The following is a 24,158-nucleotide window of genomic DNA, read 5'->3' on the forward strand; positions in this document are numbered from 1 at the left end:
AGTGTCAGTCGTTGTCACTGTTGGCCATGCATGCCCTTTTTTTATTATTATTCTTCTTATTATTTATTTCTTTTAATCATTTGCTGCCCGGTCTCCCCCCCCCCGCTCTTTTGTTGATCACACTGAAGTTGTAGACGGGAGGAAAGGGCGAGCTGACATTTCACTTGTCTCCCCTGGATGCAGGCGATCGTGGACACCGTGGACAACCTCCTGAGACCGGAAGCGCTGAAGTCCTGGAAGGACATGAACTCGACGGAGCAAACGCACGCCGCCACGATGCTGCTGGACACCCTGGAGGAAGGGGCGTTCGTCCTCGCCGAAAACCTGATCGAGCCGGCGATCGTGAAAGTGCCGGCGGAGAACATCAGTGAGTTCCTCTGCACACAAACACACGGGAACAGGCGGCGCTGCCACTACACACGTCAGTCACCATTTATGATGCTGGGTGGGAGGGTTTGGGCCGTTTGTGGTCAAATTACAATTTTTTTTATAGGTTTTCTGAAAATAAGAATGTTTTTTTTAAAATGGCCGCGACTTGCCGATGTCGCAATAAATGATTATTGTCCCAAAAAACAAGAAGAAGAAGAAAAAAAAGACACAAATATGTCGTCCAGACAGTTTGGTCTCATTCATTTAAGTCAAATTTGTGCAATACAGTGTAGTATTTTTTTCCTCCTAGCTCTTTGTTGCTATGGTTATGAACTCCTACTCACCCTTTTTGTCTTATACCTCATTGGTTTTTAATCTTTTTCTTGCACGCTGAAGTCACCTCATTGAGTGTGGGCTAGGAGATGAACCGTGCAGACCTCTGGGGGGAAAACAAAAGAGCCCGGTTGAATGGCATTGTTCCATTCACACAGCACTCTATCGCCTCTCTCTGAGCCTTTCCCATTAAGTGGTAGTTAGCTAAGCCGATAAGGACTAGTTGCTGTGTATCTACCAAACGCACTGATTAATACATTGTGTAATATGATGTATATTTGGCCACCTAATCACAGCATTCAGGCAGTTTTTTTATGAGCTCGTCGAGCTCATAAGAACTTCTTATCTGCCGGCGGAGATAATATTCCAGCGGAGAAACATTTACTTATTTTTTTTTAAACATCCAACTGAAGAAACACACAACCGTCCTGCGAGTAACAGCTTACCTGACCCGCCTTGAAGAGTGGGGGAAAACGTGGAAATGATTGTTGCTCCTAATTAGCAGTTTGTCGACGGCAAAAACGGAGCCTCCAGGTACGCGACAAGGGCGAGAAGAGAGGGAGGGGGAAAGGGATGGAGGGCAAAGAGAGAGCTAGGTGGAGGGGGAGGAGGAGGAGGAGGAGGAGGGAGGTGCAACCAGAGAACAATTCCTCATCTCCGACTGTCAGAAGCCATCTATCTGAGGAAGTGAGGCCGTTTCTGATGGGAGGCAGTGTGCTGATACGTGTGTCCTCCTGACCCTTCAGTAATTTCACACATCAAAGGGAGCACCACCCGGCAGCTGGCATACCGGAGAGAGAGAGAGAGAGAGAGAGAGAGAGAGAGAGGGAGAGGGAGAGGGAGAGGGAGAGAGAGAAGGGCTGCAGGAATTCGGAGGATTTTCAGAGATTTGCTCGTCGAGCCCAGAGTTATCTGAACCCGCGGGGGGATAGGGAAAAGTAAAAAGTAAAAGCTCAATGATATTTTTGATCCTATGAATATTTGACATTCATGCTGCAGTGGGCTGCACGCTCCCATTTGCTCATCCTCTATCGCCGCCCTTGTTGTTATTTCATTTTTTTTTCTCTACGCTCTCGCCTCGGAGGGCTTTCACAATGCCAACCAGCAGCTTAGTGACATGTTTTGTTTTTTTTTTAAAAAGTAAATGACACTCAACAGAGTCTTGCCAATAAGATTAGATGCTGTTCCTTACACAATGAACCTCGAGTCTTTACACGTACCCTGCCGGGCCTTTAGCGGCGGCAGAGCTCTATTTAACACCGTGTAGTGCTTGTGAGACGTTGCCAGGGTTTAATACATCTCTTTCTCTCTCTCATTCCCACCCCGTACCACCTCTCAGTGTTGGATGTGTACGTGTTAAGCACCGACGGGCAGGTGCAAGACTTCAGGTTCCCTCAGACGAGCAAGGGCGGAGCGTCTCTTCAGCTTTCCGCCAACACGGTCAAAGTCAACAGCAAAAACGGTGAGAAACGTGCAATTGCTGCAGAAACATTTAATCATGGTTCATTTTCTGTTTTTCTTTTCTTTTCTTCTTTTTTTTGCTCAAACTTTTCTTCCCCCACGCAGCTTATGCAGCTTTTTTTAAAACATGATATAATGTGCTCCCTCTGCCAGTGGACCAGTGTGCCTTTGTGTGTTTTTCTTGGTGTCACATTCAGAAAGTGTGACTCTGGCTACTTTTTATGTGTTACTTATTCAGTCTCGCTTTTTAAACTCTCAACTCAGAGTGGGTGATTGTCTGAACGCTGGAAAAGACTTAAATATATAAAGAGCCTGAAGAGTGGTGAACGGATGAGTCGGCATTTTGTCACTTCCGGTTCCCTTGTCTCTGAGTCAATAGTTTTTTTTTACTGAGAGGGTTCCTGGTTACCTGAAGAAAAAGGTGTGTGGTCAACACAAGGTGAAGAGAGTTTAAAGTGCGATGATATAAAATATGCCCCTCTCAGGAATTACAACCAGCTCTCATGATGCTAATTCAAAATGGCCTCCATGCTGCACCCATTGCCCCAACGTGTCTCTCATTGTGTGGACACAGGGGGCAGCATTGAGCCCTTTAATAATGGAATAAGTTGAGGAGCGCGGTATCGACCTTGGCGTCTGAAGAAAGTGAATCAGCGTTGTTCCTGAAATGTGGAACTTTCCCTTTTTTAAGGATCGGCGCATTCGCACAATAAAATGAATCCATCTCTTTTTACGGAAGAGACTTGTTCGTGCTCGTCTCACGATTGCGTTCTTGCCGGTTGCAGGTGTCGCCAAGCTGGTGTTCGTGCTCTACAAGCACCTGGGTCAGTTCCTCAGCACGGAGAACGCCACTCTGAGGGGGATGGGGGACCCGAACAAGCGCAACCTCTCCCTCACCGTCAACTCCCACATCCTGTCGGCCTCGATCACCAAGGAGTCCAGCCGCGTGTTCGTGGCCGACCCCGTCATCTTCACACTGGAGCACCTGGACGTAAGCTTCCTCCCGAGACTCGCCCCAGACCACACGCCAGAGCAGAGAGCCCGGCTGCCAGAAAGACTGAAACAGCTGCACGGGCGTTTTCAGTGCAGGGCAAATGTAGACAAATGGTTTATGTAAAGGGAAGGCATCCATTTTTCTGCCAGTGTGTTATGAGTGGTGGGACTAGTCGAGTTAGAGCGAGACGTGCCTGGAAACTGCCGTAGTGATCTTTTTATTTCATTGTTCTTTCATCCCTTTTCTTTCAACGGCCAATTGCAATTCAAAAACTAATTGAATTGTGCAGATACTAATTGGTAAAACACACATGAGCGCAGTGGACACACCGGGTGCACCGACGTCCTGTTTCTTACAGCCGGAGACATGAAATATACAAGATGTGTGTGTGTACGGTCATGCATATTGCAGCGTATATTCATATATGTTTCATCATCTTTCTCTTCGCCGCGTCGGTCATTTTTAGAAGGAGCACTACTACAATCCAAACTGTTCCTTCTGGAATTACTCGGAGCGGAGCATGATGGGATACTGGTCCACTCAGGGCTGCAAGCTGCTGGAGACCAACAAGAGCCACACCACCTGCTCCTGCAGTCACTTGACCAACTTCGCCATCCTCATGGCTCACCGGGGGAACGTGGTAAGTGGCGGCCGCGGTGTCCTCGCGGGTTCGCACCTCGTTGTTTTTTTCCCCTGCCTTTGGGTTCGGTGTCCTCCCGTCTCGCTGGCGGATCGGCACGCACACACGCGGCGAGAGAACGAGAATGGCATTTCAGTGGAGATAATTAGATTATTGCTGGAGGAGAAGGTAAAAGGGGGGGGGGGAGGAGATAAGGAAGCGAGCTGTCACTTTAAAAGAGCGAGATTGTGGATCAGGGTAAAAGAAAAAGTGCGTTACCATTATCAGAGGTAATTATATTTTACCTGTGGTCCGTGTCTAATATTCCTCCACGCGTATGTCCCTTGGAATCATGGGAAACGGTGTCTCCTCAGTCTTAACTTGTGTTCCCGCCCCTCCTTGAAAGCGGCGCAGGAATCCATTTGGTCGCAAAATGCAATTACAAGCCAATTACATGATAAATAGCATGTGTAGCCAAGGACCTATAGGCAGTAATAAATGTGGAGGATAGGTTTGTGGTTTGTTTAATAATACGTCCCATTTCATGAACTCTGTCCCCGTCATCTGTCTTAACCTCAACCTTAACCACAGCTCCAGAGCCCCGCGGCCGGGCTCAGCCTCACACCAATTCCCCTGCACATCACCTCGACTGCAACTCCTCCTGCCCTCTAGAAAATTACAAATATCACAGGAGGAATTGCCTCACTTTTCAGGCCCACCGTGTCCTTGAGTGATATTTTGCATGGTGGAGTTTGCTATTTTCACATTTGCCAGGTTCCCCCATCTTGAAACTCGCTCATGTTTTAGTTTTCTTCTGCATTTTTTTGAACGGTTTAAACATTTGACCTCCGTGAGGAGAGAACCCACATGAGGACGTCGCGTCTCGCGGTCGCGTTTTTCCGCGGTGGTGCTTTTGAACCGACGTCGCTTTCTGCCACATGGGTGCCGTCATGTGATTTATTGACTGTTTTTTTGTGAGGGGGGAAAAAAAATCTATTTCTGAGACCATTTCTCCGATGCAGCTCATCAGGGAAAAGACGTCACTTTTGGCGGATATCTACTTGATCCGTCTAACTCATAAAAAACTCTCTTCCGCTGAAAGAGCATTAATACGGGACATTTGAGTTTGAACGGGAGGAGTGATCGCAGCATGAAATGGATGCAACACACGCGTGTGTTAAGCCGACGGCGTGTGCCGCTTCTCTGCAGGGGGAGGGCGGCGTCCACGAGCTCCTCCTCACCGTCATCACGCGGATGGGCATCGCCGTGTCGCTCGTCTGCCTCGCCATCAGCCTCTTCACCTTCTGCTTCTTCAGAGGCCTGCAAAGCGACCGCAACACCATCCACAAGAACCTCTGCCTCAACCTCTTCATCGGCGAGCTCGTCTACCTCGTGGGCATCAACATGACGGAACCGAAGGTACCGTGTGGGGAACGATATACTTCAGAGGGTTTTTTTTTTACCGTTCCCAATGCTGATTATTAAGCTCAACTGCTGTGATTAACCTTTAAGCGCATAGGCTTCTCTTTCAATTGGCTCTAAAGTGGCTGTAATATTCGCCCCGAAAAAGATTAAAATACCACATATATATATATTCTGTATCTGCTTGTTCCAACACTTGAAGGTCTTTGATGCAGACTGAGAGGGAAATATTCAAACTCAAGAGAAAAAAGGTTTTGGGTTTTTTATTTTCTGTCTAGTCTTTACCATTTTATCAGATATAAATATTCCATGCATGTATGATTTCATACGTTGTTCCCTTACATCAGTTCTATCTTTGGAAACTTTGGGATCTTCAGTAAAAGTGAAAAATAAAACTCTGCGGCTTTGAACAAAGCGCGGCTACACAATGTGCATTTTAACGATGGACCCACCAGCTGTTTCTTTGGAAAATTGTACATTTTGTACTCGTCCACTTACCCCGAATGAGAACGCCGCCGCTTCGGGGGCTCGTGATATTATCGTGATACTCGTTCAATGAATCGATGCCATTGAGGATAGAACGATAAACATTCTTAAAATCCTCAAATATACTATTATTTACATTTTAAGACATCGCTACTTTATCACCTCCATAAAGGTGTTGGCCTTCTGAACCCATCCAGCAGATAGGGAGCAACATTAGCATTCATTGGAGCAGTATTTCTGTCCACCTGATAAATGGAGGGCTAATGTTCGCTCTCGTTTTAGCTCAGATTTTGTCTCTAAGGACTCCTGAGGGAGAGATTTGGCTCGTTGGCAGCTAAACGCTCCGCTGTGTTCCCCGTCTAGTAACTAAGTTTCTCTGTGTTCCAGGCAGGTAGTGCACAGTAGGTGTATCAAAGGAACAGCTGCCTGCTGCTGCTGCTGCAAAAATATTGAGCTGGCGGAAAAGAAAGCTCCCGTCACCATACATATATTGATAAAAAAATCTATTGATTTGAGCAGCTTAAAGCATTCTTTGATCCCATAGACACCGTGATCGAACCAAACTGGCCACCTACACGTTTAAACTCTAAACAAAAGCATGAAACACAAGTAACTTGGAAAGTCCGGGTTTTAACTCCCTCCACCCCGATTGTCTGCCTGCGTCCCCCCCGTCAGCTGGTGTGCTCCATCATCGCCGGCGTCCTCCACTTCTGCTTCCTGGCCGCGTTCGCCTGGATGTGTCTGGAGGGCGTGCAGCTGTACCTCATGCTGGTGGAAGTGTTCGAGAGCGAGTTCTCGCGCAGGAAGTACTACTACGTCTCCGGGTACCTCATCCCGGCGGTGGTGGTGGGCATCTCGGCCGCCATCGACTACAGAAGCTACGGCACGCAGCGGGCGTAAGTGGGGACATCTTTCTCTTCTTCCTTTCTTTTTTTTTCGCGGGGGATAACGATGAGGAGCATTAGTCCTCCTTCCTCCCAATCAGCATGCATGTATGTGCTAATGATATCTATATCGCGAGGACTGGTCCACCTCTGCCCTTGTGGTAAATTTACACCCTGACACAGCTGTGACAGGGTGTAAATTTCAGGAGGCTGCGAGCAAAGCTGCGGCTTTAATGAATGCGCCGGCGAGCCGCACCGCCCTGCTGGCTTTTTATTCTTTGCATGTAGATAATTGCCGCTCTTGTCAGTTAAAAGTTTATGCTCTTCTTCGCTGGTCTTCATCCAAGCAGAAAGCTTCATGATTTGTAAGACTGCAATCCTCTAATTTATGGAATTTAAGCAAATGCTTTTTCTTTTCTTTTCTTTTCTCACCCTCACATTTTATTGCTGTAGTCTTCGCTTAATCCCTGTTTCCTGGCGATAAACAACGGACGGCGGGGCAATTCGTTCTCGGGACTGTCTTGCAATGCGATGTTTACTGCTCAGAGTCCTGCGTGTTCACAGTCAGACGGCCCACATTTGTAGACCGTGGAGTCATGACTGCAGCTTCTGGCGGCACGGGGCCAACGCGCCCTCAAGGTCGCTGGTTTTCTTCTCTGTGGTCGGCGGCGTCTCTATTCTGTTGTCGTGTCGTCCCGCCGGCCCCCGATCGATGAGACGCAACTTTGTTTTGGCAACGAGACCATTTTAATGAGGTGAATATCACCTTTTGCCCACTGTAGTTGCTGGCTGCGGGCTGATAACCACTTCATCTGGAGCTTCATCGGACCTGTGACCGTCATAATCGCGGTAAGTCGTAATGTTGTGCACTCGTGTGATTTTTTTATTATTATTTTCCTTCCTCTTCTTTTCTTTCAAAGAAATTCTTTTGAGAAGTGTCTATAGATTTCCTCTCTCTCTCTCTCTCTCTCTCTCTCTGTACTGGCAGCCTCTTAGCTCTGCTTTCTCCGATCAATTTGCATGAAAGTAAAGTGGTCCCATTATAGCTGACACAAGGACATCAGTGTCCATTCAGCTATGAAATCCTCTGAAATCAGAATCGGTGCGCGGCAACAACTCAAAGCTGTTTGGTCCTTGCTGTACATCTAGAGAATACTCCGCTCCCGCAATCAAGAGGAGGAATCGTCTCAGGCATGAAGGTCATTCGCTCAGTGAGAAAACACGGGTGGTGGTGGTGGTGGTGGTGGGCATGGTAGGAGAGGAGGAGGGAGGGGAAGGGGGGGTTTGAACATGGAAGTAATGAGTGGGTGGGCCAGACAACCATTATCACAGCTCATAGCCCTGCTGAGGATCATGACACGTCCCCAGCCAATCCCAGCGCGCGGACATCTCCATCTTCCCCTTTTAATATTTGATGTGGTGCACCGGGTGTTCTCGGTGCGCACACACGCACAACACGCCACACACGCACATCCGTGGATGGATGGATGCAGGCGGGAATGCACGCACGCACGCACCTCCCCCTCCCCCCTCCACCGCCGCCGCCACCACGAAAACAAAGGCGCCGTATGCGCATCCACACAGGAGGCCGATGGTGACACGCGTGTAAATCTGTCCATAGGCTGTAAATACGCACAGAAACCGGGAGAAGTGCTGCGTCGGCAGTCGCCGGGCTTTTTTTTTTCCTTCTCTTCTTTTCTTTTTCGGCACAGTTTTTTTGGCAGAGAAGTGAGAGACCTGAATATTGTAGAGGACGGGCCCTCGGAGACCAGGCGTGGGGGGGAGGAGGAGGGAGGAGGGAAAGAGGAGGGGGGGTAGTTTGCCTCAGCTTTCTGCAGAGTGCCTGTCCGCCCGTCCGTCCGTCCGTCTGTCTCATCGGATCTGTGTCATCACTCGCATGTGTTAAATGCATCTGCAGCCACTCGACTCATGCGGACGTAAGTCGGCCCCAGTGGCTGGGAGACAAAACTCGGCATTACTCTGAAGCTGTGATCTAAAAGCCTCTTTCTGTCTTCTTAGCCACTCCTCGTTTTCTTTTTCTCTCCGTCTTTTTCCCCCTGATGTGTCTCTCCATCTGTTTTCCACTCGCACGCTTTCTTTCTATTAAAAGACCCTTTTCCCTGTTCCCCCTGCTTTCCAAACACGTCCATATGTCGGGAAAAAAAACCCAACGCAAATTGTTTTTTGCTTATTCATGAGTAAAACATGACGTGGAGATCGTTTTTGGTTTTCTCGCCGACTCGTACTTTTTGTTGTTGTTTTTGTTTGGCTCCGCACGCGCACGTTTTTAATAATGCAGAAACACGGGACGTGAAGTCGCTTCTCATTTATATTTACAACATTTACAGAAGTGCGTTTCAAAAGGTTTATTATGGAGTCGGGCCAAACTGAAGCGCTGCTCCCCCCCCCCCCCCCGCGATGGCGCCGAGCCCTCAGGTGCTCAGAGAAGTCGTCCAGAAAGCACGAGACCTCTCTGGATGTGTTGCTCGAGCAAATGTTTTTTCTGGCTTCAGTCAAAAAATATATATATATTTCTAAAATATGGCACCGAGCTCTGTTCTTTCTTTTCTCTGTTTTTCTGGAGTTTTTTTTTCTTCATTTTTCTGCCCCCGCGGTGCATCAGGTCTGTTTGGACTCCGTCAGACATACATTCTTGTATTTGATGAGGCGTCCGCTCTCCGCTATTGACTTTAAACGTCAAACCAGACGAGGAACTTTCTCGGCGGCTCGCGTTGAAGGCCAGAGCCGCGTGAAGTCGACCAGAGGAGTTAACCTCTCGCCGCGGACGTTCTGATCTGCAGTGAGGCGTTGGGTTTTCATATTCCTCCCGGTAAAAGCCACGCTGGTGTTGATGCTAACTACAGAGCCAAAACCACTCTACGTGTAGATTAACCAACACTTTAAGCCAGGAGGGAACACACAACTACAGGGGGTGGCAACAAGCGGAGAAACATAACAAGTACATTCACCCATGAGATGAACTTCCATGTACATTTTTTGCCATACCCACTTCATACTTCTACTCCTCTACACGTCAGCGGGAAAATATTGTACATGTTGTGCTCCGCCGCGGGTTTATTTTAAAAGCTGACAAATTAGGAGCGGATGAAGAGCTCGTAGACGATCATTTGTTACTGATTGGAAAATCGCGGTGGAGCCGAAAAAAAGGGACGAGTTGATTAATCAATGCTCGACACCGAATCAATTGAATCAGCTGTTGTGATAACAATCGTCTCTCGCGGCTCCTGAGTCTGCTGATTTGAATATCTGCTGCGTCTCGTTGCTCATTAAGAAATGATTATTTCATCTTTTTCTCAAGATTTGTGTAAGTTTGTACTGTTTGTGCAAATTGTGCCGCCGTCATTCTCCCTAGTTTTTACATTTTTTAACAAAACAAACGATCGAGAGAAAGAAATCGCGAATGAAAAACATTTTTTTTTGCAGCTTTTCATTTTGAATAAAAATGAGTTCAACCAACTTAAAGGGTCAACTTAATCAATATCCAACGCTATAAAGTCACACAAGACATTTTTCCACAGTGAGTATTTCAATGTTTCGTCTTCTTTCAATACCTAAAGTACATCTGATTGCATACGTTCAATCGCAGGAGTATTTATTGAGTGTGTACTTTTAACCGAAGCGAAAGGGTCTGAGTCCGCCGTCAGCAACAGGAACTGGATGCCTTTCTAAGTGCAGTGTGTTAACCCTGATACGCGTCTGTTTTGACAGGTCAATGTCATCTTCCTGGTGATGACGATGTTCAAGATGGTGAAGCACTCCACCTCCATGAAACCCGACTCGTCCAGGCTGGGCGGTATCAGGTGAGCGGCGCGACTCGGGCAGATTCGGTGGCCGCTCTGTGGTTTGCATGCTCGGAGGCCGTCTGTGTGTGTGTGAGTGTGTGTGTGTGTGTGTGTGTGTGTGTGTGTGTGTGGGCGAGAGGGTAATATGCACCATTACTGCTTTTCCTTCCCCTCCGGAATTTCAAAAGCCACATTTGACCAACACATTTATTTGATTTCCTTTTTCTCTTATACCCCGACTGACTAAACCAATATTTTTTTTTTTCCCTACCCGATTTTTTATTTCGTCCCGCATAGACACTGGCTTTTTTGAGTTCCTTTTTTTTTATGATTTCACTATTTGCACTACGCAGGGTTATATTGCCTTTTTATTTCTTCATAACGGCATTTCTGACCCCTCGGTATCTATTAGATTCCTATATGCCGGCATAGTTTACAGGCTGCGTATTCCACCACATGCCTTCATAGATTTTAAGATGCTAAAAAAAAAAAAAAGGTGGGGGAAAATCCTCCCCTCCCCCTCCCTCCATCTTCCCGCTTCAAGTGGGCTGCATTTGCTCGATAAAAAAGGTCCCCAGTCCATTTCTGTGCCTGGCTTCTTGCTCAACAATGCGTTTGAGAGGAGGCCAACATATGTTATGTGGGCGCCGGATTTTTAGGCAGCTGCTGATTTTGGTCCAGAACAACCCTGGAAAAAAAAAAATTCAATCGGCTTCTCCAGGTTCTGTTTCTGGCAGCCGGAAAAGTCATTTTTTGGGACGCTGCATTTCACACCGTCGTCTCCAGAAGTCCGAACTCATTAACTGTCATTAATTAGAGTCTACCTCTAATCGGCGATGTAATTAGTTTCTGTGTCAATTGCGGTAACTCGTGTTATTAAAAAAAAAGAAAGAAAAAAAGAAGCGAAATAATTGGTTGCACTTTTGTCTGATCATTCAAACCCCAACAAATTTATTCCTGCTTTATAAAAAAAGCACCAAAAAGCCGGACGGCGAGTCCGGCTTGTGGCTCGTCTCTGGGTGACACGGCGTCCCGCCTCTCCCCCTCCTCGCCGTGTCTCTGTCAGCGCGGCTCGCTTCCCTCTCGCGCATCAATAAGGAATAGCCGCCGCCATCGACTGTGACGTTATCTTATTTCCTCTCGGCTTTTCCTGGAAGCGGCCGAGGGGAAAAAAAACAAACCTGCTGCGTTAGCATGCTTTCAAGCCAAACATCCAGGAGGACCAGAGAATATCTTCCTTTTCTTTTTTGGACTCGGTGTCAAATACAGAATGCACATCAATGCCAAGTCTGCGTATCCCCGTCTACACGCCATGACGCAAAAGAGCATTATTAGTTGTTTTTTTTAACCAGATGCTCCTCAGGAGCAGAGAACTGACTGCAAACTCGAGGCGTTCCCTCATTAGCGTCCGTCCTCTGGTTGTCGTGCAGGTCCTGGGTGTTGGGAGCGTTCGCCCTGCTCTGTCTGCTGGGCCTCACCTGGACCTTCGGCTTGTTCTTCCTCAATGAATCGTCCATCGTGATGGCTTACCTCTTCACCATCTTCAACACTCTGCAAGGGATGTTCATCTTCATCTTCCACTGCCTGCTCCAGAAGAAGGTACGAGTCCTGACGCTAGGAGTCGCTTCAGTTGACTCGTCGAAACGACCGATTAGTCGTTTCTGAAGCAGAAATGCTAACGGGGAAATAAAGTTAGTTTTTCCGTATTTTGATATTCTTTCGGTTTTTGGATGAAAAACACATCTCTTTAGAAATTAACCAAACATAATTGACTGATTAAACTACAGTATAATGGAGTCAATTATCAAATATTCAATTGACACAAATGTATTCAGCATGAAAGCCACTTTTCTTTGCCTTACAGTAAATTGAGATTTGGGGTGTTTTAGACATTTTGGTCTGACAAAACAAGACATTTGAAGAAATCCCATTACCTTTCGCTCAGGAAACTTTTAGAAAATGAATCGATCGTTTAAGAAAATAATCTGTTTAACGTTCCTAATGTCGTTGAATCCTCATCAGCTGAAGCCTCGCTGTCATAAAACCATCATGCCGCTTCCCTATTTATTTCCAAAATCTAGCTAATCGCTGCACCGCAACTGGATACAGTCGTACTTTCCGCCTGCGTTGGCTGTGCATATGAACATGTTATCAGAGTTTATTACCCCCGTCCTCACAGATCCGGCATTTAAACAGCTGTCAGCCGGATGGCATTTGATAAAGATTAGGGATTTGCATGTCCCCCCGTGGGGGTCGCGTGGCTGTCGAGCCTGCTCACTCGGTCCTAATCTTTTGTTCCTCTTCCAGGTCCGCAAAGAGTACAGCAAATGTTTCCGTCAGTCCCAGTGCTGCGGCGCGCGGCCGTCCGAGGGGCCGCACGGCGCCGCCAAGACGGCCACGTCTCGCTCCACGGCCCGCTACTCGTCTGCAACCCAGGTGCGTGTCCGCCACGGGGGAAGTGGGATAGGTCGGGGGTTTAGGAGCGTGCCGGAAGGTCTTATTGAAAGTGATTCAGTGGAATCACTTCTTTAAACAGTGGCGATGATGAAAAATATATCGCAAAAATGAACCGAACCGACAAACACAAGTATTTGTCTTCGTAGCAAAAACCCGATATACTGTGGCTCCTTTCTCCCTTATTGTCCCCTTCAGTATATAACGAACATTGGCTCTTCAGTTTCTTTTGAGGGGTGTAAATACTCACTGGAGCAGCAGCTGAAAGTAGTCCCCAATAACGGACCCATTTACTTGTGTTTATGCAGCGTATGGTTAAAAACTACAGTGCCCAGGTGTTTAAGGAAATCGTGCAGCCTTTTTTTTTTTAATGATGAAGGTTTTTATTGGTGACCCGTCTTTAAAGATTTATGTGCTCAGACACAAATGGCCTTTTGGCTGAGAGCCACGGAGAGGCTGTGGAAGTTGGACAGTATTGATGATTCTGCTCTTTGCATAGGATTTGTGGACAATAAGAAACATATAGGATATCATCCTTTCGTAAAGACTGTAAAGCCGACGTTCTTGATGCTTTCATGCAGAAAACCTGTCAATGGAAATGTCACTACAGTACTTTGTGTCACATTCAGGCTTCACTTTGTGATGTTTGGCTTTGTTAGCCTGCCACGATTATACGTCAAAAGCTGTGAAGGATCTTCTTTACAATACAGCGCAGCGAGCACACAGACGGCATTAACGTATTTAACGTTCTCTTTATATACCTGTTTCCATGAACCTGTTTGAAAAGAAAGAAACCCAGAGATAGCTGTAGAGAAATAATGTTGAATTGGACACACCGGTGTGTGATCTCCTCTTTTGAGACTCACTCCCGATGAGAATCATCTACGAGATCCATCTCAAGAGCACTTTTTGGGGGAAGTTGTTCGAGGCTCCTGCTCCAAGTCTCCTGAGAAAAAGCAGCTGCTGTGGGCCGATTACGAGCCCAAGGAGTCTTGGAGTTTCCCTTTTTTTTATGCTGCGGTGGGGGTGAGGATATCGGTTGGATCGATGGCGCGTGCCAAGCCTTTGTTTCACCGGCGCAGGTTAAGTCTCGTACACGAGAGCGCCGTCCGCCCGAAAAACCCTCCTGGATCCGCGTGGCCGGAAAGCCTGGAATAACAGCGGCACCACGTCGAGTTCTGATCAATGGCTTTCTTTTTCTCTCCACCCAGAGCCGCATACGGCGGATGTGGAACGACACTGTGAGGAAGCAGTCGGAGTCCTCCTTCATCTCGGGAGACATAAACAGCACCTCCACGCTCAACCAGGGTAAGCAAGCGTCTCTTGTGCCGCCACCAGAAGAGAGAGAGACGGGTGCCATTTTTTTTTTTCTTCTTTGTGACGCCGCTCCAAATTCATAATAAACACTTCAATGGATGCGGCGTACATGGCTCCGTGGTGGCTGGGGAGGAGGGCGCTGATTTAATGTTGCATTTCTCTTTATGTTAAGCTAAAAAAAAAAAACGGTGTTAAATGCAGCCCGTGTACCAAAGTTCACAGCGTTTTTTTTACCCCCCCCCCCCCGCACTTCTGCTCGGGTGGATCGTCTTAAAAGGCAGCAGACGGATAGAGGTGTGATATTTAGTCGTGATATTTAGTCGTGGCACAGCGTGTTACGGTTGAGGGTCTCGAGTTCAGATCGCAGCCTCCCGAACTCATCTGCGTGATTGTCAGGATGAAGGTAAAGGTGGAGGAGACGAGCAAAGTCAGGCGGAGGTCAGAGCCGTTTTTTAAGAGCGATCCCGGCACCTCGGGCTGCAGACAGATTTCTCTTTTTCCTTCTTTTTTTTTTTTTTTTTGAACACGCATGCCAGCACAAAGTTTCTCAGCGATCCATCCCAATGACCGAGGATTGTTATTACATTCTTGAGGATTTACACAAGCGTGCTCGGGATGATAGGGATGCTGTATTATTCATGGCAGGCCACTTAGACATGTTATGTCTACTGTCCCGACTGGATGAGTTTGTTTAGATGGATTTGTTTCACGTAAACACGGCCGCTGATTGTGCCGCCGCGCTTTCGGTTCGACGTTTGTCGCGATAACGCTGTTTGTCAGCCACGTCAGCTGACTGTTTGGATAACGTCTTTGCTTCGGGGGCCGACGTCTCTGTGGCCGCTTTGTGTCCGTAATAGAAGGCAGACGGATCGGAGGTCGTAAATCTTCTTTGCGGTGTCAGACTTCTGGACAGCGAATGTCGGTGTTTGTTTATGTGGACAGCTACCCAGCTCACCACCACAGACCGTGAAGTACAGTACCTCAAGCTCTGTTTTCCTCAACTGTTTTTTCCCTCCCTCTCTCTCTCTCTCTCTCTCTTTTCCTGTTATTTCAGGGATGACTGGCAACTACCTCCTAACTAACCCTCTCCTCCGAACCCACGACACTAACCCTTATAACAACCTCCTGGCCGAAACCGTGGTGTGCAACACCCCCTCTCCACCCGCCTTTCACTCCCCAGGTGCACATCCACCCTCCGCTTTTATTCTTGCATTGATTTGTGTGTGTGCGTGTGTGTGTGTGTGTGTGTGTGTGTGTGTGTGTGTGTGTGTGTGTGTTTCTGTTTAGTTTATTTACTGGATTAGCTGACGCCTTAGTGGTCGCTAATCTTCCTGGGGTCCACAGAAAGGACAAAATAGAATACATTCAGAAACGTGCGAAACAAAACGTGAAGCAAACAGTTAAAAACAGAACAAACAGAATAAAAATGTATATGTTTTAAGAGAAATACACTTATTCGCTTTTGGGGGGTTTGAGTAAGATGAGCCGGTCGATGCCACTCCCGTGTCTGTCTGGTAAATTCAAGGCTTCAGCCAGTTAGCGTAGCTTAGCATAAAGACTGGAAACAAAGGGATGCAGCTAGCCGCTCAAAGTAAAGCAGGCCGAGCATGTGAAGCCATGTAAAATAGCTAATTATATTCGTTCCACTTTTTTTTCCCTCTTTTTTTTTTTTTTGTCGTAGCGGCCTGGCTAGGTGTTTCTACCCGTTTCCAGTCTTTGTGCTAAGCTAACCGGCTGGCTGGCTGCATCACAGTAAACAAACAGAAACGATGGTATTAATCGTCTCATTTAGCTCTCTCCTTTTAAGTCCGTTAGATTAATCTAAAACATGAAAACTCTTGAAGGGCCGGGGCTCTGACTCAACACGCCTCAAAAATGTTGAGAATAATTACTCCAGATTTACCGTTTGTTTCTTGTCTGTGTATCACCGGTAGTTCTTATCTAAGCGAGTCCTGTCGTGAGCACAGAGGGAGATAAACTCGCGTCACTGCTATCTCATCTCTTCTGCCGTCGTATGTGAATTCCTCCCCGTTGAACACGAGCTTCACTCGTGGGTCTGGATCATTTGTGGTTTAGACACTTTATGCACGCGTGAAATCTCGACAACATGTTCAGATTGTACTATAGTTTACTTCCAATTAGATCGATTTAAATCATGCCAGTGTTTATGGTGACCTAGTTCCTCCCTGGCAGAGCAAAATAAACCCAATCAAAGAAGAAGGAGAAGAAAAAAACAGAAGCTCATGACGCAATGCGGGCAGAATCATTGCCCTCAGATATTCCCAAGCATTTGATGATAAAAGAGAATCTACAAAAGCAGCAGTATGTGCAGGAATGTATAGTTTTAACCTGCTGCAGTCGTCTGAGCTTCACTCGCTCACAGCACAATGAGAGCAGCCGGTAATGAACCACGAGCAACAATGGCTGCAAAGGAATCAAAGGTCTCCTTCTTCTTCTTCTCCTTCTTCTCCTTCTTCTTCTTCTTCTTCTTCTTCTTCTTCTTCTTCTGCTTCTTCTTCTTCTGCTTCTTCTTCTTCTTCTTCTTCTTCTTCTGCTTCTTCTTCTCCTTCTTCTTCTCCTTCTTCTTCTGCTTCTTCTTCTCCTTCTCCTTCTTCTTCTTCTTCTTCTGCTTCTTCTGCTTCTTCTTCTGCTTATTTTTCTTTTTTTCTTTTTCTTCTTCTTATCTTTCTTCTCCTCTATCTTCTCCTTCTCCATCTTCTTCTCCTCCTTCTTCTTCTCATCCTTTGCCTTCTTCTTCCCCTTCTTCTTCTCGTCCTTCTTTTTCTCCTTCTTCTCCTTCATCTCGCTCTTCTCCTCCTCCTTTTTCTTCTTCTTCTCCTCCTTCTCCTCCTCCTAATTCTCGACATTCTCCTCCTTCTTCTTCTCCTTCTCTTTCTCCTCCTCCTCCTTCTCCTCCTTCTCTTTCTCCTCCTCCTCCTCCTCTTCCTCCTTCTCCTCCTCCTTCTCTTTCTCCTCCTCCTCCTCCTATTTCTCTTTCTCCTCCTCTTCCCCCTCCTCCTCTTCCTCCTCTTCCTTCTCTTCCTCCCCCTCCTCCTCCTCCTCCTACCCCTCCTCCTCCTCCTTCTTCTTCTCCTCCTTATCCTCCTTCTCGTTCTCCTCTGCCTCCTCCTCCTCCTCTTCCTCCTCCTCCTCTTCAGCAGCAGGCGAGCAGCTCGGCTGCAGAAGTCGGTGTTCGCTTCGACAGCTTGAGCTTTATTGCCCTAAAATGTTTACCTGCTTAATCATTGTGGTAATTACATGTTGACATTGGAGCAGCAGAGATGGATGGATAGAAAAAGAAAGAAAAAAAGTGGCGATATTTAATGAGCGCATCATTTTGAATGTCGGCGTAAATAAACACCCTCTTTTACCTTTTTAGAAACAAGCCCTCCACATCTGTCCCCCGGGGCAAACCTCTGCATGAGCCGTGTTTATACACAGGAGCAACAGGAAGCGCTGACAAACGCGACGGCAAAAAAAAAAAAAAAAGGTTGAACATATGGAAAGTAGGTTGAGGGATACCAGGCAGCGGCGTGACACACGAAATGTCAAAACCGGGTGTGAGGATCACCGAGCGAGTATGAAATACGCGCAGAGAGACCGTCAAGTTTAACATAAGCTCTTTTTTTTTTTTTTTTTTTTTGAAATCTCGACCTGCTATAGTCATTACATTTAGCTCCTGGAAAAGGATGAGCGTGTCCTCTATTATAAGTGTATTAATACTAAGTAACACGCCGCAGATGTTCCGCCGATGCGGTGAAACGGGTAAAGGAAGAACATCTTGGATGAATCTCCGCTGGAACGTTTCCCAGAATGCAGCTGTCGCCGCGTCCACTCGAATTCTGCTCACATCATTTCCCCTCCTCTCCCCGGTAGACAGAACCTGGCTGCAATATAATCACCGCCTGCACGCAAACAAATGCTAATTTGGAAGCCTGGTCTATTTAGAGAGGTGGCTAATAATCCAAACCCCCGCTCCCTTTTTACCTTCTTGCTCTTTTCACTCTTTTTTTTTGGGAATGTCTTTGATGTTGTTTTAGAGCTTTTCTTCCTCAGTTGCTATCATGCTTCTTCTGTTTTTTCAACACGTTCATTTGTAACCTAAGACTACGGATTCCCTGTGTTTTTTAATATTTTATTTTATCTGTTATATATTCTTCTTTCTGCCTGTGACGACCTCCCCCTCACTCTGCAAAATGTCAGCCTCTCTCACAGGCTCACGGTGTACCCAATAAATCAAAAATCCTCATATCAAAAATCCAGCCCCACTTCACTGTCACCCTGCGACTAAAAAAGAATTAGAGTGGATCGTGTGTGTGTGTGTGTGTGTGTGTGTGTGTGTGTGTGTGTGTGTGTGTGTGTGTGTGTGTGTACTGTTTCCAATTTTCTAAAAGGGGAAAAAGAGCTCATTCATAAAGAAAGGTCCGGTAGCACTTTATAACAAGTGCTCACTGTTAAGCATTATTAAAGCATGAATAAACAATGAATTCATCATTTATAAAGCATTAGAAACACCAACATGAATACTCATTAGTAACTCATTCATAAATTCACAGTTATTAATGTTTCATTCTTGGTCGATAAGCTCGGGTTTCATACTTTATAAATGATGGATTCCCCCATTTGTAAATGAAGTATTCAGGATTTATAGATGATTAATAACATCATTTGTAAAGTGTTAGTAAAATGCAAAAAAAAAATGCTGCAATTCATGATGAATTCAGGTAGTTATGACGCTTTCCTTCTTTTACTGTAGACTATGAAAAAAGAAAAGAAAGACTGTGCTTGCTGCTGAACCCTTTTCACCTGCTGAGTCCAGGATTCAGTTTGTCCTTCATTTGTCCTTTTCGCTCTCACAAAATGCTCAACGCATAATTTCCCTGTCGTTCCTCCATCCACCTGCAATTTGAACGATGCGTCACGTGGGGCTAAATTACAGCGAACAAACAAACAAAAACAAGCAAGGACACACAACCGGTTGGATTGACTGAATCCGGGGCTGGATGTTGAGGCTTTTTCTTTCTCCCCACTTTGGTCTTATTTCAAGTGATTTTGTTGTTTCTGCTGCAATTCGTAAAAAAGGCATCTGTTTTACTTTTTTTTTTTTTTTTTTTTCTTTTTTTTTTTGCACATCAGCTGTTCTTAGGCCAGATAGCCTGAGCAGACACACTTGATGTGAGTGTTGGCAAAGTGAGTCATTGCACCGTGCCTGTCTGTCGTGCTGTGTGGGGGTTGTTGCTGTGCTTGTGGGGCCGCCGTGCAGAGCGGCGGCGGCTGGCCATCTGTGTTCGACATTACTCTTTTGTCTTGCCTTCTTTTATTATTTTTTTTGAACAGGTGGAATGTTTTATTCATTGTTTGTGCCACAACACTTCCTCATCAGCTTGAATTCATCTATTTACTTTACTCCAACCTTCTCCCCGTTGCGTTTCTCTGTGTGTGCTGCAGTGTTGTGTTGTTGTGTTCATCAGCTACGTCGTAGCGTGTTGCCGTGCTGTAAGTTTTTTGAAGTCATCCTTTGTTCTCATTCTTCCAATATTGTTCAGGATAATACTCTTAGATTGGCTTTAATGATATTCAGCCATAATGAGGACGGACATGCTGGAGGAGCAGATTGGGTTCTCCTCTTTTTGAATTTTAAGACCTTTTCTTAAACATTTGCATCAAATTTGAAATTAACCCAGAGATCAAAGAGCACAGTGTCCTGAGCAGTATCAAGTTGTATGTGGATGGCGTGTAGTGGACACTGTTTTTGTTCTACACACACACACATAAAAAAAAGGGACCCAAAAAAATATGAAATAATCATATCTCACGCGCCCTTCTCGCCTTTTGTTGCAGGACAGCACTCTCTGAGCAACAGCAGGGACATCAGCGCCATGGACACCCTCCCCCTCAATGGCAATTTCAACAACAGCTACTCCCTGCGAGACGACGACTATGAGAGCGTGGGCGTTAGGGCCCCGGGCGACCTGGGGGGCCTCCACCTGGACGACGTCGCCTTCGAGAAGATGATCATCTCCGAGATCGTCCACAACAACCTGCGGCCCCGCGGGGCCCCCAAGGGCCGCGACCACCCGAGGGAGCCCGACCGCGCCTTGCCTCCGCAGACCAGACTGACCGTGGACCGGGGCGGCGGCGGCGGCGGCAGCGGCAGCGAGGACGACGCCATCGTGGCGGACCACGCCGAGGCCGCGTCCCCCCAGAGAGGAGGAGGAGGAGGGGGCGGCGGAAGAGGGGGCCACGCCACCCTGGAGCTGCTCCTGCACCCCCACCACAAGGAGGTGCTGGAGGCCCCCCTCCTGCCCCAGAGGACTCACTCCCTGCTCTACAGCGCCCAGAAGGCCCCCAGGCGCCTGGAGGGGCCGGGCGGCCGCGGCTCCGAGACCGCCACCGCGGTGGAGGACACGGGCTCCCAGTCGCCCAACGACAACAGAGACTCCCTTTACACGAGCATGCCGAACTTGAGGGACTCGCCCTCGCCCTCCGCTTCGCCGTACCCCCCGGAGGAGGAGGAGGAGGAAGAGGAGGAGGAGCTCTCCTCCTCGCCCCGAAGCGAGAGCGAGGACGCGTACCACAAAAGCATGCCGGAGCTCGGCGACGCGCCGCAGCCCCTGTCCTACTACCACATAAACCGAGGCACCAGCGACGGCTGCATCATCCCACCCAGCAATGAGGACTGCGCGCAGGAAGGGGAGGCGCCCAGCGACGGACAAATGCAGCTCATTACCAGCCTCTGAGCCGGCTTCTCCCCCCTTCTTCTTTCTTTTTATGGTTTGCACAGGTTTCAGCAGATGGCTGCTTTCGGTTGACGTCAAGACAGCCGGCACAAGTCTGGCTCCGCACTCCACATTGCCCGCCCCCCCCCGCTCCCTCCGCCCCTCTCCCTTCCTGTTAGGACAGGAAGTGAAATGTTGTTGGGTGGGAAAAGGACTGAAGAAATGACTTTTTTTTTTTTTTTGCACACAGATCCCGTTAACACACGAAACACGTCCACCCGCGGCCGGACAAGTGTGGACTGTGAAAGCTCTGCTGTTGGACGGATAGAGGTGCAGAGGATAACACACAGGCCGTCGCGTCAGAGACAAGTCTGGCTTTTCTGTTGTACTGTACTGTCGAAAGAATAAGGGATTCAACAAAAAAAAAACACAAAAAAATACTTCGAGCAAAGGAACTTTGAAACTCCGGACCTATTCTTTCCGGGGGCTTTGCAGAACCAGGGTCTTTTTAGTCATGAAGTCCAGAACTAGAACTGGTGCGGCTCGACTGCACAGTCGGGGCTGTAAAGTTAAGAAACCACTAATTCAGACTCAGGCCTTATATTTTCTCTATTGCACATTTAACTGTTGTCAAAGTAACAGCTAAAGAAAATATATTTTGCTGTACCACTAGTGTAAAAATGAAGAAGAAGAAAAAAAAACAGAAAAAAAAGAAGAAGAAGAAAAAAACAGAAACGGCAACCATTCAGTAGTTACGCCCTGTCAATGTTAATACGATTCTTCAGACAAGGTTAATCAAAAATGGTGGAAATGTGCTTTTTCCTCTCACACTTGACTTGTATTATGTTTGAATATGAAAAAAAAAAACTAAGTTTCAAGACATCCATATGAAATCATGCTCACGTCTCTGCTTTGTGAAGTGCTTTTGCTTTTCATGAATGATGAGGGTTTTTTTTTTAATGCCAGTAGTATATTTGTTAACACCGGGCCATGCACAGATTTGGAGTAAATTTGGAAAAACTTGTGTAATTTATTTTACTTGAAAAGAAATTGTCAAGTTTAAAGACTTATGTTCACAGCGATGCGATATTGCAGTTTTTGCGGACATATTTCATCCCTTTGACACTAATTAATTTATTAACTGAACTATTCAGAGAGAAGAAAAAACAAAAAGAACATGGTTGGAAAGTGTGATAAGTTGTTGCAGCACTGATTAGGTTCATTTTATTTCTTTTGTAAGAGTCCATCATCAGCTGATATTTAATTCAACTCCTGTTTGATATCAAATAAATGTGAACTTTTTTTCTTGTTCCTCGTGAGGTACGTCTGCTTATTCATTTGTTGTGATCCATTTCATGGAGGGGATTTTCCATATTTATATTGTACTCTCAAGTAATCCCATGAAAAGACCAAAAGTGACGATATCTGGGACACGACGCTGCAGGAAGGAGTCCCGAACACAGAAGTGACTCAGCGGTTTGTACACTTCCAGTTAAACCTTGTATTTTTTCATGGAAAATGCCTGAAAGTAGGTCTGTGATTAACACAAGCTTAAGAGATTTTAACCTTTTGTTCTACGATGTAAAATACATCAGTAAATATCTCTGGTCATTTTGACGTCTTATAAATGTGGGTTGCTGGCGAGCAGTTAAATCAGACTAAGGAACATAATTTCTCAGAAGAGTCCGCCTTCATTGACAGTTTATTTTGTAACATAATCCAAAAGGTAAAAAATGGCTCTTTGGCTTTTTGTTGAGGGAACCAGAGTGATGCTAGTTTTAACCCCAGAACACTAACGTTAAAAATAGTAAGGTTGGGTATATTTCACCCCATATAATGTACCTGATATACTTCTCATCAAAACATATTAAATACAACAATACAAGGCAAATTTAAGTACTCTCCTTTTATTTCACCCGATAGAACTTCTCATAAAACCCAAAACAGGTATGGGGACCATAAAAAAAGAGGTTCACAATCGGGTCAAAATTTTAAGGAATTGTCAATAAAACATGACAACAAGACACACCCACCTTCAATAAGACACACCTATCTTCAATAAGACACACCTTCCTTCAATAAGACACACCTTCCTTCAATAAGACACGCCTACCTTCAATAAGACACGCCCACCTTCAATAAGACACACCCACCTTCAATAAAACATGCCTATCTTCAATAAGACACGCGCATCTTCAATAAGACACACCCACCTTCAATAAGACATACCTATCTTCAATAAGACACACCTTCCTTCAATAAGACACACCTTCCTTCAATAAGACACGCCTACCTTCAATAAGACACGCCAACCTTCAATAAGACACGCGCATCTTCAATAAGACACACCCACCTTCAATAAGACACGCCTACCTTCACTAAGACACGCCCACTTTCAATAAGACACACCTATCTTCAATAAGACACGCCTACCTTCAATAAGACACGCCCACCTTCAATAAGACACGCGCATCTTCAATAAGACACACCCACCTCCAATAAGACACGCCTATCTTCAATAAGACACACCCACCTTCAATAAGACACGCCTATCTTCAATAAGACACGCCCACCTTCAATAAGACACCCGCATCTTCAATAAGACACACCCACCTTCAATAAGACACGCCTATCTTCAATAAGACACGCCCACCTTCAATAAGACACGCCTATCTTCAATAAGACACGCCCACCTTCAATAAGACACACCCACCTTCAATAAGACACACCTATCTTCAATAAGACACGCGCATCTTCAATAAGACAGACCCACCTTCAATAAGACACACCTATCTTCAATAAGACAGACCCACCTTCAATAAGACACACCTACCTTCAATAAGACACACCTTCCTTCAATAAGACACACCTTCCTTCAATAAGACACGCCTACCTTCAATAAGACACGCCCACCTTCAATAAGACACGCCTACCTTCACTAAGACACGCCCACCTTCAATAAGACACACCTATCTTCAATAAGACACACCTTCCTTCAATAAGACACGCGCATCTTAAATAAGACACACCCACCTTCAGAAAGACACGCCTATCTTCAATAAGACACACCCACCTTCAATAAAACATGCCTATCTTCAATAAGACACACCCACCTTCAATAAAACATGCCTATCTCCAATAAAACATGCCTATCTTCAATAAGACACGCGCATCTTCAATAAGACACACCCACCTTCAATAAGACACACCTATCTTCAATAAGACACACCTTCCTTCAATAAGACACGCCTACCTTCAATAAGACACGCCCACCTTCAATAAGACACGCGCATCTTC

General features: G+C 46.3%; 1 protein-coding gene across 11 annotated transcripts in view; it reads left to right on the forward strand.

Moving 5' to 3' along the window:
• Positions 1-22,172, forward strand: part of LOC137804799 (adhesion G protein-coupled receptor L2-like) — an 86,951-nt gene extending 64,779 nt beyond the window's left edge. For 6 of the 11 annotated variants that reach the window (XM_068604200.1, XM_068604191.1, XM_068604216.1 and 3 more), the window contains 13 exons: positions 184-367; positions 2,042-2,164; positions 2,949-3,154; positions 3,624-3,797; positions 4,986-5,195; positions 6,360-6,580; positions 7,351-7,417; positions 10,298-10,389; positions 11,802-11,970; positions 12,679-12,807; positions 14,037-14,133; positions 15,197-15,322; positions 19,984-22,172. In XM_068604200.1, coding sequence (XP_068460301.1) covers positions 184-367; positions 2,042-2,164; positions 2,949-3,154; positions 3,624-3,797; positions 4,986-5,195; positions 6,360-6,580; positions 7,351-7,417; positions 10,298-10,389; positions 11,802-11,970; positions 12,679-12,807; positions 14,037-14,133; positions 15,197-15,322; positions 19,984-20,882 — 2,697 coding nt within the window. In that variant the 3' untranslated portion in view covers positions 20,883-22,172. Of the gene's footprint in view, positions 1-183; positions 368-2,041; positions 2,165-2,948; positions 3,155-3,623; positions 3,798-4,985; positions 5,196-6,359; positions 6,581-7,350; positions 7,418-10,297; positions 10,390-11,801; positions 11,971-12,678; positions 12,808-14,036; positions 14,134-15,196; positions 15,323-19,278; positions 19,333-19,983 lie in introns of all 11 variants that reach the window. The other 5 variants (XM_068604233.1, XM_068604242.1, XM_068604268.1 and 2 more) reach the window with 4 other exon arrangements.
• The last annotated feature ends 1,986 nt before the right edge of the window (positions 22,173-24,158 follow it).

This window comes from Clinocottus analis, unplaced genomic scaffold (assembly GCF_023055335.1).
Source record: "Clinocottus analis isolate CAN_PGR_092001 unplaced genomic scaffold, fCliAna1.0.p SCAF_11, whole genome shotgun sequence".
In the NCBI taxonomy this organism is placed as follows: Eukaryota; Metazoa; Chordata; class Actinopteri; order Perciformes; family Cottidae; genus Clinocottus; species Clinocottus analis.